This window comes from Akebia trifoliata, chromosome 8, assembly GCF_017979445.1.
Source record: "Akebia trifoliata isolate Shusen 1 chromosome 8, ASM1797944v1, whole genome shotgun sequence".
Lineage (NCBI taxonomy): Eukaryota > Viridiplantae > Streptophyta > Magnoliopsida > Ranunculales > Lardizabalaceae > Akebia > Akebia trifoliata.
In genome coordinates, this window is record NC_141382.1 from 980,653 (window position 1) to 999,140 (window position 18,488).

Consider the following 18,488-nt stretch of genomic DNA (forward strand, 5'->3'; position numbering starts at 1 on the left):
TTTTTCCAACTAAAATATATGAAAAGATTGACTTAAGACTTGACATAACGACTTGTGTAGATGATTTCAAATCAAAAGAACCATCCTGATCAAATTTCATCCATAAAGGAAGTAAAACAATTGAAAATCCAAGTTTTTTATATACATCTTCAAAATGCTTGAAAAAATGAAAAAAACCTCTTGAAAATGACTTCTTCTTCCTTTGCAAATCTTTTTCATTGGAATATAGTCTCCAAAACTCGACCGGAATGCCAGATATCTAATCTATTTTTGGACAAAAAATGGTGTGTTTGAATGGTTAGGGCAATATCGACATTTCAATCGTGAGAAATGTCTAGAGTGAGGTTCAGGGATTGTTTTGAAAAGTTGGATTTACTAAATGGACTATTTTGATAAACCGAAAAGCTCAAGGACTAAAGTGAAAGAAAAGTTAGCATCAGGGATTACTAAGTAATTTTCCCAAGTTTTTTTCCACCTGTTCCGTCCCAAATCCCAATTCCCAAAAAGAGTTTCTAAAACAGAGAACAGTTCGCCTTCCTGTCGAACTGAAGTTCTAAAAGAGAAAACTCTCTCTGTGAATCAGAGATCAAAAATGGACGCGGAGTTGCTCGAATTGCAGAGACAGTTCGAGTTCGCTCAACAAGCGAAATCGAGCATCCGATTATCCGAAAGAAACGTAGTCGAATTAGTCCAAAAGCTTCAAGAACTCCAAATCATCGATTACGATCTTCTCCACACCGTCTCTGGCAAAGAATACATCACACCTGTAATCTCCATTCCTCAATCTTCTTCTAGGGTTTTGATTTCATATTTTTTTTACTCTTTTTTCTAATCCAATTCGATCGAATTACAAGATTTCATGGATATGTAGGGTTTTGTCTATAAAAAAATCAATCCTTTGATCGTTCGATAATTATACAGGTTTTTAGATTTGCATTATTAATTATCTATACTGGTAAAAAACAGGATCAGTTGAGGCTTGAAATGGTGGCAGAGATTAAGAAATCTGGTCGTGTTTCTTTGATTGATCTTTCCGATATAATTGGGGTAGATTTGTACCATATCGAGAATCAATCTCAATATATTATAGCAGATGATCCAGGGCTTATGTCCATTCAAGGAGAAATAATCGCACAATCTTATTGGGACTCTGTAGCAGAAGAGATTAATGAGAGGCTTCAGGAGTGCAGTCAGATTGCTTTGGCTGAACTTGCCGCTCAATTGCACATTGGCTCTGAGCTGCTCGCCACCGTTCTTGAGTCGCGACTTGGGACCATTGTAGGTCATTTTGTTATTTGTGATTTTGTGGTATATTTAGGTGAAATAATAAATAATTTGAGTAATTTGTAATTAATGGGATTGGGTTTAGGTGAAAGGGAGGCTCGAAGGTGGGCAATTGTACACACCTGCCTACGTTGCTCGTGTCAGTGCCATGGTTCGTGGAGCTACGAGGGCTATCACGGTTCCGACAAATTTATCAACAGTTTGGAGCTTATTGCAGCAACTACTGCAAGATATGGATGGAGCCAATGGAGTGGCGGTTGAGGGTTCGTTTTTTCAGTCTCTATTTAATGGATTGGTGAAGGAAGGCGAGATTCTTGGATCACTTCGTGCAGGAGTTCACTGGACCCCATCTGTAAGTGGTTCTATTGTTTTAATCTTACTTTTCTTTTTTAGTCATCTTTTTTTTTCTCCCTCGATTAAATGTTCTTTTTTTAATTGAGTGCAACAGGTGTTTGCTCATGCTCAAAGGGAAAGTGTAGATTCTTTCTTCTCACAGGTTTGAAGTCTATTCTTTTTTGTGTCTATAATGTTGTTGATATTTTGGGTTTTTATAAATTAATTTGAAGACTCAAAACATACATGCCACATGCCCATTCTTTTCGTTTTATAGTTATTAGAGCCCATTAATTTGTTGACATTCTGCTCAATCATGAGGTCACAGGTTTTGTTGGTGTCTAATTATGTGCTTAATCTGGGTTGGACATGTGTCACTTTGATCCAAAAATTCAAAATGTCGAGCATAATTAGAACTTGGGAGTCTGAACGTTCTCACATACTAGATAAGAAAACTTGAATATAACTTTAATCTTATTAATTGAGATTTGGATTTGGATTTTTTTAAAATTTGTGTGTGTGTGTGATGACGGGGCACCAAGTTTATACAAGAAACCAAACTAGTGGATTGACCTAAGGATCTGGGGATATAGTTGTCAAGTTGGTCTCTCATGTCTCTTTCTCTCTATTGCATCTTGAGAGTTAGATGGTTATCTGAAAATTTGCGCCTACAAGTTTGATTGTAGCTTACCTTGAAAAAAAAAAGAAATGAAAAACTTGTATGCTTCAAAATTTATGTCTTATATACACACCTAATTGTTCAATCTGATTACGACAACAAGTGCATTGGTTACATTTTACATGTTTTATCAGGAATAAACTTGATTTATACCAAATGTTATTACATAAATTGTTACTGTTACCTCTGAACCTTGTATCCGTGTCCGATAGTGTACCTGTTTCTCAGGGATGTAAAACATTAGGTCCGTCTTCCTTTTTCCTGTATGTACAGTATTTGAGCTATTGGAAGGGTTGCAGACAAGGTTCTCATGCCCTGGCCTCAATGGCAGCTTCATTAGTGACCACACATCTGGTTAGATGACGAACCAGCCTGGATCAGGGACACTATTTCCTAGAATTAATAAATATGATAATTATTTGCTGCACCCCCCCGCCCCCCCCCCCAAAAAAAAAAAAAAAAAAAAAAAAAATCTTTCTTGAATCAGATTTGTGTATACTGCCCGAGACACCCGTAATTTTGCTTTCCAAATTCCCATTGTTGGTGGATATTGAAGCCGCACTTTTCTTGGGTTTCTTTTAAAACTAGGTAAACGTTTCAGGTCACTTAAATAATATAGAGCCATCATATTCCGATATGACAGTTATGCAATAGCTGTAACTCACGTAGCATACACTCCTTTTTTCTGAAAATTTGCTGCATTGGACACCTTGTACTTGAGTGAGACTTCCACATGCTAACACTTTTTTTTTTTTTAAATAAACAAATTTTAATTTATTCAAATATGTTGTTTGCAGCTGTTATTTGTATATTGTTTATATGATTTAGATGTATACATTGTTTAACAAAGTACATTCATTTTGTGTTGTATTCTTAAGATGGACCAAATTATATTTAAAAATATCTCTGAACATGTATGAAAAAACCATACAGATGTGTTTGCATGTCAAGTTTGTGGGCTTAGTGTGTATGATACGACACTCATTTCCATGCCGATGTTAATAAGCTCTAACCATTTTCCTTTAAACTAGTGTTATTGTCTTTTTGGGTTATTTTTATAGTTTCTAAGGGATGTAATATTATTTGGGTAAACACATTGGTTGCAGTTAGCAGTTAGTTGAATGGTACTGTGTTAGGACCAGTCATTCCTTCAAGAAGAACTATTTTTATCACACACTCTTGCTGCATCTCTTCTTTCTGAGTCTGCTAAAGTTTGATGTTTTATATATTCTGAATTTCTTTTGCAATGCAGAATTCTTGTATCAGCTACGAAGTTCTTTACAAACTCTCAATTCCCCAGCCTAAACAGTACTTGCAGGTACCTAAATGCATGTTCTTTTTTCTTTTCGTAATCTCTTTTTTACAAGAGCCAACCTAGGTTATCGAAAATTTAAAAGAATGAAAATCCGTTATTTATTTATTTTATTCTTGTGTAATGAAATGTTGTCTATGCATTCCAATTTAGTCCAGATATCCTGAAGGCATACCACTAGATACTGTTTTTGTTCATCATTCCATGGTTGAGATGTTGGATTCTGCTGCAGAGGATGCAATTGAACGAAGTAGCTGGTAAGTACACGATTTTTTGTTGATATTTTTAGTATTATTATTATTTTATTTAGCTTGGATAATATTTATTCTGATTTCCATGACACTCTAGTTAATCTCATAGTCAATAAATGATGGAATTTTATTCTTGTTAACATGAAACATTTTTCCAATCATGCATACTGGAAGGTGGGGGAGGAGCGGCCTCCATGGACATATTGTGCTTCCTGGGACAGCAAGTCATTTCCACTTTGTTTGATGAAACTATTTTTGACTTGACCAAATGAGATTTCTTTGTCGGTTGATGTGACTTGCATATACTTTGAGAAAGGTGTATGCATGCTTCATGCATTTTTCACCATTTTTTATTTCTTGTGTTAGATGTGTGTGCCTTACATGCATTGGGTGATTTCAAATTAGGTTGCTTTGTGTTAAAAGTATGTACTTCTACCGTTCTACGTTCACTGTAAGCATTATTGTTCTTTGAGTGCGTTAGCTAGTTGTGAAGGGAAAAGATGTCTGAGCAGTAGCTCTCAAGTGCAGTGTCTTATTATGTCATTTTGTTAATGGATTAGGGAACTGCCTTTTCTTTTCTGATATCTCCTTGAACAATGCAGGATTGATGCTCTTTCAGTTTTACCTGCATTTTTTGGATCACAAGATGCTTTTAAGCTTTTGTCACTTTGTCCATCTGTTAAAAGATCCCTTAAGGTGAGGTTCTGTAATGTTGTCCTTCATTACGCATGTGGCCCATTATTGATTCTCCTCTTGTTGCTTTTCAGTCTACAAAGGCACTCATAATGGGAGAGTCATGCATATTGAGCAACGCTTTTGTCAAGGTAGGGCCTTGGAACAAGCTGTGTAAGAAAATGCTTCTTATTGAGTTAACTATATTCTGAAACCGCTGGTTATTATGTGCTTTCTCACCTGATAATGGATGTGTGTGCGTGGATCTTAGTGATGATTTTACTGGAGTTAAATGGGAAAACACATTTCTTAAAGGAGCTAAAAAGATTTCTTCGCATTTATCCTTTTTTTTTTTAATAAAGTTTTATCTTTAAAAATCATTTTCTTTTATATGTTTGCTTCCATTCCATCCGAACTTCTAATTCTTGCAATTCTTTCATGTCTCTTCATTGGTTAGGATGTGTTTGAGCGCATGGTGAAGGAGATAGAAACCTTTAGTCGTTCCAATCCTTCTGGACAAGGGCTGTACAACAAAGATAGACCTGAGGTGAATGAAGCTAGAGTTGTGCATGATTCTGATAAGTTCAAGGAGTCAAATGAAGCTGGTGAAGAGAGTAGTGGTAATAGACCTGCTTTAGAGAAAGGGTCGAAGAAGAAAAGAGGAAAAACTATAGAAAGTACGAAGGCAAGAGCAGCTGAAAGTGATGATCTGGAAAACCTTCCTATGAAAACTAAGAAAAACCAGAGAAAAAGCAAGGAAGTGGGTCCTGATAAAAAATCGAGTGCTAAAAAAGATTCAGATAAGATTAAAGACGACAACCTTAATATTCCTTCTGAAGATTGGATGATGGAAAAGATTTCTATCCTGGTCCCAGATTTTGAAGGACAAGGAGGTCTGCTGTATTAAATAATTATAGTTGCATGTCTTCTAGTTTCTTATATGATTATTATCTGCTTCACATCTTATTTAAATGCGCTCAGTAGTTTGATTTTACAGGTTTGGATGATCCACACATACTGCTTAGACCTCTGGCAACCCATTTGAGACCAATGCTGCTCACTTCATTAAAGGAAAAAAGAAATGCGTTGTTTATGGAAAATGCAGAGAGAATGAAGCACTTGCTTGACAATTTGCAAAGGAAACTGGATGAGGTTAGCCTAGTCATTGTTGTTTATTCTGCATTCAATATAAACTGTTGTGACATCAATGAAAGCTATATTAGAACTCATTTTTTTGGTCAGATTCTATAATTTAAGTTACCCGATCCTGAATTGTTGTGATAAGGTCTTGATCATAATGATGATGCTAATATATTCAGAGTTTTAGAAATGGCTATGGAGTATTTGTCTTCCTTTTCTATGTTAGAAATTATTCCCTTGAAAATAAGTCTGTATTCTCAATATGGTATTTCTCTGCCTTATATTTAAGCTTACTAGTCGTTTTATAGCTGTTAGATTAAACTGTAGGTCATTCTGCCTTCATTCTCTGTCAGGATTTCTTAAATTTGCAGCTCTATGAGAAAGCATTAGATATGTTTGAAGATGATCCATCAGTCTCAGTAAGTTTTCCATCCAATGATTTATGTTATAGTTGATTTCCATTAAATATGAGAACGAGTAAAAGGGTTTCTTTTCATTTTCACAGGCTATTTTACACAGACATCTGCTAAGAACAACAGCTACTTCCATGGCGGATGCACTTTTGATAAATTTGGTATGATCTAATATTTTAGATATAGTTGTTTTTGTAGTTGATGCACAAATTTGTGATGAGATGAACCGGTGGTCTAATGGTATGTATATCAATTCATGCAGGACATGCATAACAAACTGAAGAATGGAGTTGAAGTTGACTACTCTCAAAACCCAGAATCTGTGTCACTGAGTTCTGGGGATAGAATATCTCTTGTATGAAACCATCCACTCTCAAATATAATATTATACCATTTTCGATTAATACTCCCTTGCTTTAATAAAATTTATCCCTATTGATCACAACAACGCATTAGTTAACTGGCTCTGACTTTTTTTTATGGTCCTGGATGAAATTGATCTGTTTATAGTTCAACCATTAGGAGTTGAATGCCCCTCAACTTTTTTTTTTTACAGGCAAAGAATTTAAATGGATCTCTTTCAGTTAAGGCTGTTGCAGTTGTTGAGGCTTTGGAAGGAAAGGTGAGGTGCATGTTCACATTATCTGATAAATTGAAACTAATTGTTATTGAAGACGTAAAGCCATGATCATCATTTTTAATAGTCATATCTTGTACTCTATGCCTCTAGGAAAAAAATACTGATATAAATTTTTTTGATAATTTTTCTTTTTCTTCTAACGTAAATAGTTCTATAAATTTTTATTTACTGAACTTCTTAAGGTGTTCCTAATCTTTTATGACTTCATCTTTGCTTAAACTTGCATTTCTTCTTTTAGTTTGGTTGCTTTCATTAGTTTATCATTAAGATGTTCTTTTTTTTCAATAAAAGAAAAATCCGAAAAAAGGGAAACAGGAGTACAAGTAATACCTTGTTAACTGAGCATACATTCTTCCCTTTCTATTCATATTTTTAGTATGGTGTATTTAAAAGTTTTCCATTATAAATTTGCATAGTGAATTGGCGAGTAAAAATACTGTAGGTTTTATTTCTTCCAAAGCTTTTCTATTGATTGCCCAAAAGTTACATCTAGAAGATTTTTTAAGGATTTGTTCATGATTGCAACACTTATTGTTTTCTTGTGGTTGTTACCTTCATTTATATGTCTTATATTGTTTTTTCTGACTCACTTCATGCAATATCATGATTTGTGCGACTTCAAAAGCTTCTGTTTTTCTCTTGATACATTTAATGCGTGGCAGAGGGTGGAAACATTCATGACTGCACTGAGAGTGATAGCAGAGGAAAGGTAGTCATGTACTGCTATTTTCTTAATGGTTTATATTATATGTAAGGCATCTGGTATTGCTTTGTCACTTATTTCTAAATTTTGGTTTTTTTAACTTCTCCAGTGGGATACTCTTAAAGAAGCTTGATAAGAAATTAGAGAGGACACTTTTGCATTCCTATCGTAAGGTAAGCCTGCTTCCGTGTTTTAAAGTCTGGAAACTAGAAGATGCAAAAATAATCTTGAGTATAAAATCCCAACATCTATCCCCATACACGCAAATACACACTATTCTATCCATTAAGGAAGCTGAGTATTTTCCTGTTTTCAGGATGATAAATAAATAAATAAATGTGGAGCGATACATTTTATGGTTTGTAATTATTCAATTTGATATCAGGATTTGACAGCTCAAATTTCTGCTGAAACTGATCCAGTTGCACTTCTTCCAAAAGTTGTTTCTCTACTATATTTGCAGGTCAGTTAATGAACATTGCTTTGTTTTCATTTTTATCAACATAAGTTTCCCTATGTAAAAGGAATTTTTATGTTCTTACGGATGTCCCGTTCTCCAGGTGCACAGCAGAGCTCTTCAAGCCCCTGGAAGGGCCATTTCTGTTGCTGTTTCTCGGTTAAAGGTAAGTAATGTATAAAAATAATATCCACTCTATCTAGGTAGGAATGACATGAACGTGTGGGTCATTGCCCAATAGATCAGGTGTTTGACACAGCTCCTTGACAAGACCAAAATGCAAACACGTCTGTGCACCTTTGTCTAGGTATAATATTTTGGTTATTTTTAATCAGGTTCTTTTCCAAATAAAAATAAGGAAATGAATATGTAAAAATTGAAAAAAAAAAAAAAAAAACATTTTCATTCACAATAAGAAAATCACATTAAGGAAAATATCAGACTTTGTATTGTTTAGCAACTTAATGTGTGGAGTATGGTACACCCCAGCTCTCTTTTGGAAATTGTATTTTGAGAAAAAAAAAATAATTGCAATACAGGTTGATACTGCCTTACGTGTCAGAATTTTTTGGGATTTGTTGACAGATGTCAACATGGGAAAGAATGAACAATTATCAGTCTCCTTGTTACATAGCTTTCCGCAAAGCAATTCTTTCTCGACTATTGCTCTCTTGGCATCTTGTTTGCTAACCTCAATAAGATGTTAATATTTTACTTATAAAAAAAATGTTAATATTTAGGTCATACCCCTGATTTCCTTAAGGTACAAATAATGTCAAAGAACTTCTCTTTTCCTGGAGATCAAACCAAAGGCATCACTAGAATCACTATCGGCATGGCCCATGGCATTGTGAAGACTTCAGGCTGGCCTTATTGGTGTTGTATTTTTCAAAAGAACCATAATAAACATGCTTTTCTTCTTCTTCCTCTCCTAAATATATAACTTAAGATGTCATGATACTCAATAATATGTACGTAATTCTTGTTTTCATCTGTTTTTATGGGATTTTTTATCTGAGAAAACCTGTATATCAATTTGTCAGGATAAATTGGAAGATTCAGCACACAAGATCTTAATGGATTACCATGCTGCAACAGTTAGCCTCTTAGCTCTATTATCAGCTGCAACAGATGATGTAAACATCTATATATATATATATATATATATATATATTTATTTATTTATTTTTCTCTTTTTCTCTAGTTAGATTCTACACTTAGTAAATTAAAATTACTCTGTACATGTCTTTTCTCCATGCTCAACTTCATAGTACCATTCTCTTTTTCTCAACTTCGTAGTACATGTCTTTTCACATTATGAATTTAGAAAATGGACAATATTACTGATTCCAACTCCCCAAGTTAGCTGTCTGACTTGTATATTTCACCTGGTATCCCCAATTCAAGTTCATAAAACTGTGATGTAGTATGCTATATTGATCAAACTGTTACTTGGTTATCAAATGAATGAAAATACCATGGATTTGTTTACACTTTTTCTTTTTGGATCATCAGATGAACAAACACCTGAAATGTTTCTTAGTTCCCATTTGTGATTTTAGAAAATGAACAATACCAACGAACCCAACTCTATGAGTTAGCTGTCTAGCTTGTATATTTCACCTGGTAAATCCCCAATTCAAGCTCATAGATTTATGATGATATACTAAATTGATCAACTCGTACTAATCATCAAATGAATGAAGACAACATGGATGTGTTTACTGTTTTATTTTCCTGCTAATGGAGAGATGTCATGTACATTTTCTACAGGAAGGAGACTGTTCATCTGATAGAATTCTAAGCAAAAAGGAGTTTTTGGAGGGCCTTATTCCAAAACTGAAAGGACTGGTGCTGAACCCCACTCAATCTTGACTCAGTGGATCCAAAACTATCCAAAAGCAATCATCATCAATTAAAAGAGCTTTACATCATTCAGAGCTTACCTGGTAACAAACACCCTTTACATAATAATATACTGCCGTGTGTAAATCTCCTTGCTAAAGACCAATTTAGAAAGAGATCTTTTTCTTGGTCTACACCTGTAGCACATCTTTCGAAATATAGAGAGAAATTTCAAAAAAAAAAAAAACTCATGGAACCATGTTTCAAAGTTTTGTTCTGCTTCCGAATGCTTTTGCGGAATATTCCAATTTCATTTCAGCAGAGACCAGAACGAAACATTGAATGTTCAGAAAATATTTCTCAGAATGAATGAAACCCCCCCCCCCCCCAAGACAAAATTTTAAACCTTTCATGGAACCAAGCCTTGTCGATATATATATATTTTGGGGGGGGGGGGGGCTGACATTGACAGTATTTGCATATATCATGGAAACAATGAAACATCTTTGGTGCTGTACGCAATACTGATCCACGTACAAATTGATCCAAACTGTTATAAAGCTGGGAAACGTCTCATGTAAGCTGTACGATTGTGCATTTTCTCTGGAATTCATTTTTCCTGTCCAAAGTATTTTCCACATCAGGAGAGGATGTTTGCTGTATGATTGTGCATTTTCTCTGGAATTCATTTTTCCTGTTCAAAGTATTTTCCACATTGGGAGAGGATGTTTTTCCACCCCTATCACTGGGAAAATGATTTTTCTACCTCTTAATGATACTGAGAGTTTCTCCTACCCAGCTCTTTTGAGCATGATATCAAAGAAAAATTCACAAATCCTAATTCTAATTGGTCTCCGTACTTTCACACACACACACATGCACACTCTCTCTCTCTACCATTTATTTCTCATTGGGTCTAGCTAAAGAGCTAAAGAAAATGGGATGGTGTAATGAAAATTAAATAAACCATCCCCACATTGATTTTAAGATTGGTGTTCTATTATAAAAGGTCAGATGCAAGGTAAGATTTGTATGTTTGTTTTTGAATTGAGGTATCTAGGCCTCTTATATATCCAACTTGTTCATGCCCATGGGCCTAACTAATCCTTGAAAACCGGCTTGCAAGAAGAGGGTTGTCCCGCGGTATACATTGCACTTCCCAATGGTACTCTGGCAATGTTGGACTATTCTAACACAACTAATTCTCGGGACACGTACAATCCCTTCCCCCTCTCTAGGCAATTTATGGGATAAATCCATGAGGGTGACCCGTAAGGAGGGATTCGAGCTCAAAACCTTTGCTTCCCAAGAAGTGTCATTGGCCATCTCACCAACCCTTGGGAGCTGATTTGGACTATTAATTTACCACACCATTGTAATATGGATGAATCATGTAATCATCCATATTGTAATTTAACTTTCTTTTTTTGTAGCTCTTTGTGAGGCCTCCTCGGCCTCTTTGTATTTTCCCCTTCATTAATATATTATACTTATCAAAAAAAAAAAAATATATGGATGAATCATGTAACTAATTTTGAAATAAAACCTCACCATATAAAATTAGATTGTCATTGTATCAATTGTTAAAATTTTTTGGCTTGTCATGGGTATCCTCACCCTTCGGGTGAGACTAACCCCATGGTCACATGCACCACCCCCCCCAGAAATTCCTGCGTGCAACGGTTAAGGGTTTTGAGCACTTGACCTACCTTCTTGAGGAGCTTATCAAGGCTTGATTTACCAATAGGCCAAACCCTTGGGTTTATTGTTGTACCAACCATTCACTTTATGTAAAAGTTAGGATACCAATAATATCTCTCCTTTTTTTGTGTTAAAGATTTTATATGAGCATAATCCTAATTGTAAACAACTACTGAAATTGTTTGAATGAGTCTTCTAATGTTGACCAGTAACTTGAGTCAAATCATTGTAATGTTTGAATAGTGTGTTTTAATATGTAATGGGAATGATAAATAATTTAAGAAATTAGGGTGTAATAAGTAAAAAATGGGATGCCACTAGTAGCTCTCTTTAAAAAAAAAGAACATTTATAGGGGTTTGTTTATTCACATTATAATGGGTGTGGTAATGTCGGGGTCCATTTATTTATATGAGCTCTACTAATAGATAGTTCTCTGTACAGTTAGGTGTAGTGTAATCTGGCTTCCCCTTCCCCATAAAGTGTCTCCAAGCCGGTCACATAACCAGTGACAGTCCCTTCTTGCCTATCAATAGATGGGCGTGGTAATATCACGGTCCATTTATTTATATGAGCACCTGAACTTTTACTTATTACACCCTAATTTTTTAAATCATTTTTGACACCCCAATTAAAAAAAAAAACACACCATTCAAAAATTAGACAGGGTTGTCGCAAAATATTATCACAACATTATAATAATTGTAGTAGTTGTTTACCGTTATGATTAGGCTCATATAAAATCTTAAACCCAAAAACTAGAAATCTAGGTGAAGGAGAGAACATTCACGAAATAGAACGGCAAATACTTCCATTATTACAATGCTATTTTTTGTCGTTACAAATAAATTGCAGCGGATAAGCGATGGAAACAATATTTGTTTGTACTGCCCTGTTGCTAAAATAGGGGGGTGGGGGCAATATCTTATGTCTCACGAAGTATTACATATAGTGATAGATGTAAAATCGGTTGCATTAAGTATATATATATTTAAAAAAAAAAAGGTATAATACCTATAGCGATGGATATTCAGTCTCTATAATGTATTTTTTTATTTTTAACATAATTTTTTGTAACAGTAGATACTTTTATCTGCTGCAACAAGTATTAGGCGAATTGGTCACGCTGAGTAAATTTTTGTAGGAAAAAAATATAATAACTATCGTGGGGTCTGCCGCTACAAATGTATTTTTATTTAATTTTTTTTTGGTACCGGCAAATATTTTATCCGCCGCTACAAGTGCTACCTACAGCGACAAGAGTAAATTTTTTTATTTTTTTTAACAAAGATACAATACCTATTGCAAGCAGATATTACCCCACTATAAATGTATTTCTATTTCAAAATAATTTAAGTAAATTTTTTCTGTAATGGCATATATTTTTATCTGACGCCACAAGTATCACCTATAACAACGGACGTAAAATCGATGATTGTATATTTGTATTACGTTATTTTTGAAAATATACACCTATTGCGGCAGATATTTCCATCACTACTGATGTATCTTTTATTTAAAATTTTAAGTTCTTATTTTTTTTTTGTTTTGTTGCAGCAGATGTTTGAATCCGCCTTTGTAATACTTTCAAAAATATAATACCTATTGCGGCGGATAATTCCACCACTATAGATGTATTTTTTATTTAAAATATTTAGACATAATTTTATTTTATTTTATTATTTATTTATTTATTTATTTTTGTAGTGGGAGATCGTTTTTTTTCTTAGCAAAAATATATAAGGCCTATTGCGGCAGATGGTTCCGCCGCTACAAATGCATTATTGTGGTGGAATTATCCGGAGCTATAGATGTATTTTATTTTTATAACAAAAAATATGCAAATATAAAAAACAAAATTACTTGTTGTGGCATATATTTTTACCGCCACTAATGTAAATATAAGTACACATAGATACTATACAATTGAGAAACATCTACTACAATGAGAAAAATTACAACCATCAGATCTAATAATTGAGCAGGGATATTTAACCTGTTAAAAGATTTGTGAAACCAATCTTTTACTTATTCTCAATCATTTTCTTTTTTGAGATTTTTCCCAAAACGTGCATAACTTTAGAAAAAATTTCAATTCCGGCACAATGTCCATTTTAATTCCCAAAACATGTTTTCAAACGAGTTCCCTATTAGGTATTCTAATTTAAAGTGATGATGTCATTGTTAAATTTAGAAAACAAGTATCATTGATTTTAAAAGTGATGTCATGGCTAATAAAAAGTGCGTTTATAAATTTAAAGATAAATATCTTTATTTTTTAAACGAGATTGTTGGTAATTATCAGGAAGTTCGTCACTTTTTATTTTTAAAATGAAGTTACTAGTCAACATTAGAAGACTAATCTTTGAACAAAGTTATTGGACTCATAATTTCATCATATTTAGCAGAAGAAATGGTAATTTGCCCTACTTATTTTCTTTATTTTTAATTGGAATGTAAAAAAGTAAAAAAATTGAGGTGCTAATAGCAATTCTCTTTATTTATTTATATTATAATCAAAGGCAATAGAGTCTCGTTAATGCCCATTAGCGATTAGCTGAGATAGTAAAGGCGACTAGGTATGCTTCACAAGTTACACCTTTGAAACTCTACATGCCCCTCCACTTAAAAGTAGGGCTGCAACTTGGTTTGGTTCAAGCCGAGAATCAAATTAAATTGATAGTTTTGGGATGGTTTGATTCGGTTCGGAATAAGTTGCGGTTCGGTTTCGGATTATGAAAATGGAGAACCGATCAATTTGGTTTGATTCTCGAATTAAACTTGTATAGAATCGAATCAAATCGAGAATCGAACCCCTATGCAATAAATAAATATAAATATATATATTATTCTGAATTATTTTAGAAAGTAAGAGATAGTTTAGTGATCTGTTATGAATAAACTAATGACTTTTTATGGATATATTTGATTTATTGTATGAAATTTTATGTTTATATTTTTTCATTAAAAAATATTATTTACAATTTATAAAATATTGACAATCCATATAATCGAACCGAACCAAATTGATTTTAATTCGGTTTGGGTTGATTTGATTCCAATGGAATTTGGTTCGATTTTGGTTCTTATTTAGTGGTGATAAAACAACAGAAACAAGAACTGATTCTCTGAAAATAAAGTTTGTATTTCTTCCCTCAATGATATTTGATACATGAGCACTATTTATAGACTTTTGAGATAGAATATTCTTTTGGTTACAGACTTTATTACTACAAATGAAAATAGGACACGTATATAACAAACTAACAAACTATTCTGTATTTCCAGATGAGGTGTCCTTGGAGGAATGATCTGATGTAATGTCCTTGGAGGAATGAGCTGATGTGATGATGCTGATATGGTTGATACGCCCCTGCGAGCCAAGCTTGTCTGGAAGCACAGTGAGGCTCGATCGAAGTGTTGCAAATCTTGAAATGGATAAGGGCTTAGTAAAGATGTCAGCAATCTGGTCCTTGCTAGATAGAAAAGAGACTTGAAGGGCCTTGGCTTGAATTCTGTCTCTGACAAAATGATAATCAATATCTACGTGTTTTGTCCGAGAATGCATGATTGGGTTCATGGACAGGTATGTTGCTCCCAAATTGTCACAGAAAAGAGTGGGAGGTGTGGATAAGAATATACCCAATTCAGTCATAAGTGACTGTAGCCAGAGCAACTCACAAGTGGCATGAGCAAGGGCCTTATACTCAGCCTCAGTACTTGATCTAGCTATTGTATTTTGCTTCTTGGAGCTCCAGGACACCAGATTCTTTCCATAAAATATACAATAGCCGCCGGTGGACTTCCGATCATCTGGGCACCCTGCCCAATCAGCATCAGTGTATGCAGCCAGAGAAGGAGTGGTAGAAGGTTGAAGAAAAAGACCAAAATCCATTGTTTGTTTCAAATAACGTAAGATGCGTTTGACACTCTGCCAATGAGACACACATGGAGCATGCATATATTGACACACCCGATTTACTGAGAATGCAAGATCCGGTCTAGTGAATAGCAAGTATTGTAGGCTGCCTACAACACTTCTATATAAAGTAGGGTCTTCAAATGAGGTGGAATCAAAGGCAGACAGTTTGGTGGAAGGAGACATGGGGCTGCCAACAGGCTTACACTGCAACATATTGGTCTTCTTAAGTAAGTCAATGATATATTTTCTTTGAGATATCTTGAGACCAGAAGAATCACGTCGACATTCAAGGCCCAAAAAATAATGCAAATCCCCTAATTGTTTGAGAGGAAAATCATTACTTAGAATGGAAACTAATTCAGCCATAATCTTCGAATCGGAACCAGTGAACACAATGTCGTCCACATAAACCAAAAAATATAAGACCACAGATTGATGCCGATAAATGAATAAAGAAGTGTCCGATTTGGAAACCACAAAACCCAATTCTAATAGCCGAGAACTGAGGCGCGCATACCATGCACGTGGAGCTTGTTTGAGACCATACAACGCTCGATTGAGTTTGCAGACATAGTTAGGAAAGTCAGGGTGAACAAATCCAGGTGGCTGTGTCATAAATACATGTTCATCGAGATGTCCATGTAAAAAAGCATTCTGGACATCCAATTGTTGAATTGACCAACCCAACGAAATTGCAATAGATAGGACTAACCTGATAGTGGTTGGTTTAATTACAGGACTAAATGTCTCCTTGTAATCAAGTCCTTCAAGCTGACTGTAGCCTTTGGCTACTAATCGTGCCTTCCGTCGTTCAATAGAGCCATCGGACAAATGCTTGGTTTTAAAAATCCAGCGACACCCAACAATGTTCTGATGTGATGCTGGTGGAACCAAGGACCATGTATTTGTAGACATGAGGGCATCAAACTCACGTTGCATTGCAAGCCGCCATTCCGAAAACTTCGAAGCTTGAGAAAAAGAGGTGGGTTCCTCTGGGACATTAGAAGTGGTAATATAGGCACGAGGTGGTGGCCAAGAAACAGTGCCATCAGTTCGAAGTTTGGGGCAAGTTGTGTGAGTTTTGGATCTGGTTTGCATAGGATGGCCATGGGTGGATGTGGGAGTAGATAGTGAAGAAGAAGAGGGAGAGGAAGATTCGAGAAGGTGTTCGGGAAGAGGTGCCAAAGGTAAGGAATGGGATGGGCTTGCAGGGGAAGTGGGCTCAGGAATATTGGATGATGGTGAACTTGTCGGTGTGTTGGTGGGAATGGATATATGAGTGGGCCGAGATGGGGATTGGTTATTATTAGAAGGAAGCCTGGAGTGTGGGGTGAGATGGAATGGTAAACTAGCAAATGGATTGGGTTGTGAGTTAGAATTAGAAGAAGGGAAAGTAGAATCAGAAAATGGGAAGCAATGTTCATCAAATAAAACGTCCCGGGAGATGTACATCCGTGCCGTAGGTACATGAAAACACATATAGCCATGATGAGAAGGACTATATCCAAGGAACACACAAGGAAGAGACCGAAAATGCATTTTATTTTTATTATAGGGCCTGAGATTAGGCCAGCATTGGCAACCGAAAGTTTTTAAAAATAAGTAATCGGGTTTGTGATGAAACAACAATTCAAATGGTGATTTATAATGCAATGTAGGTGATGGTAAACGATTGATTAGGAATACAGCAGTAAGAAAAGCGTCGGACCAGTAGGAATATGGTAGGGAGGAATGTGCGAGAAGAGCAAGACCCGTTTCTACTACATGTCTATGTTTACGTTCAACAGATCCATTTTGTGAATGTGCGTATGGACAAGATAAGCGATGGGAAATACCAAATGATTGAAGAATAGTATTAAGAGACCTGAATTCTCCACCCCAATCAGATTGTATGGCACGAATTTTTGTATTAAAAAGAGTTTCTACATGGCGTTTGAAGGATAAAAAGACTTTAACTACATCAGACTTACATTTCAATGGAAAAATCCATGTAAACCGACTATAGTCATCAACTAAAGAAAAATAAAACTAAAACCTCCTCTAGAAAGCAGTGGGGCAGGACCCCATACATCGATGAAGAGGAGTTGGAGAGGTGCTGGTGACCTATGAGTGGAACGGCCATATGGTAGTTGATGTAGTTTAGCCTTGCAGCATGATGAACACAAACCCGAAGAGTTGGACTGCGTGATAGGAAGAGACATTTGGGAGATTATTTTGTGCACTAGTTGCATGGATGGATGTCCGAGTCGAAGATGCCATTGGGATGGAGTGACTCTTTCATGAACATGAGCTTGAGGAGAAGAGGATGGAAACACATACATGCCATCCTTAGTAGGGCCTTGGAGTAGAATTTTCTGCGTTTGGGAATCCTTCACACAAAAGAATGAAGAGTGAAATTCAAAGTAAGCACAATTATCTTCACAAAATTGTCGAACCGAAACTAAATTCTTTGAAATAGATGGAACATGATAAAGTTTTGAGAGTAGAAAATTGCCATGGGAGGATGCAATAGAGGAGCTGCCGACATGATGTATTGGGAGAGCATTACCATCACCTATACGCACTTGTTCATCACCTTTGTATTCAGATGGATTGAGTGTAAGATTAGAAAAATCATGAGTAAAATGATGTGTTGCAGCGGAATCCGGGTACCAATTAGAATCGGCAAGGGTAGGAGATGGTGGTGGATATTGAGGTCCGGAGGTGAAGTTAGCCGAGAGAGAAGGAGGAGGTGGTGGTTGGTAATTAAAATCAAACCGATAATAGCAGGTGGTAGCCGTGTGTCCTTGTTTGTGACACACTTGGCAAGTGGGTCGAGTAGGTGCAAAGAAGGGAGTATGGGGGTTAAAACTACGGCCACCATTCTTGCCACGACCACCACGCCCTCTGAAACCTCCCCTGCCCCTAGAAAAACCACGGCCTCGAGCGTTATTGTTGGATTGTTTGTAAGTGGTATTTGCAGAGAACTCAGGAGCAGCTGTTAGACTAGTATTCTGATGGGTCAATCGAGACTCATGTGTAAGAAGATAACTGTAGACTTGAGAGGGAGTAAGCGGATCAACTCGAGTAGTAATGGAAGTGACTACTGAGTCGTAATCTGTGCCTAGGCCAGCCAAAAGGAAAGGGATAAACTCGGAA

General features: G+C 35.7%; 1 protein-coding gene across 1 annotated transcript; it reads left to right on the plus strand.

Annotated features, from left to right (window-relative positions):
- Nucleotides 1-502: 502 nt before the first annotated feature.
- LOC147395289 (E3 UFM1-protein ligase-like protein) lies at nucleotides 503-10,111 on the plus strand. The gene is made up of 20 exons (XM_086449847.1): nucleotides 503-766; nucleotides 967-1,278; nucleotides 1,370-1,636; nucleotides 1,733-1,780; nucleotides 3,549-3,614; nucleotides 3,762-3,865; nucleotides 4,462-4,555; nucleotides 4,627-4,683; nucleotides 4,989-5,424; nucleotides 5,529-5,683; nucleotides 6,025-6,090; nucleotides 6,177-6,245; nucleotides 6,347-6,439; nucleotides 6,641-6,706; nucleotides 7,387-7,433; nucleotides 7,537-7,600; nucleotides 7,813-7,890; nucleotides 7,988-8,050; nucleotides 8,928-9,020; nucleotides 9,658-10,111. The coding sequence occupies exons 1-20, from the start codon at nucleotides 593-595 to the stop codon at nucleotides 9,757-9,759; spliced, it is 2,454 nt and encodes an 817-aa protein (XP_086305973.1). The 5' UTR covers nucleotides 503-592; the 3' UTR covers nucleotides 9,760-10,111.
- Nucleotides 10,112-18,488: the final 8,377 nt, after the last annotated feature.

What these genes read in the sequence shown, in the direction of transcription:
- LOC147395289 (XM_086449847.1), top strand. Translation starts at nt 593, where the DNA reads ATGGACGCGGAGTTGCTCGAATTGCAGAGACAGTTCGAGTTCGCTCAA. An exon ending in TAGATTCTTTCTTCTCACAG is followed by an intron (nt 1,781 to 3,548) that starts GTTTGAAGTCTA and finishes TTTGCAATGCAG; the next exon opens with AATTCTTGTATCAGCTACGA. An exon ending in TATCAGCTGCAACAGATGAT is followed by an intron (nt 9,021 to 9,657) that starts GTAAACATCTAT and finishes CATTTTCTACAG; the next exon opens with GAAGGAGACTGTTCATCTGA.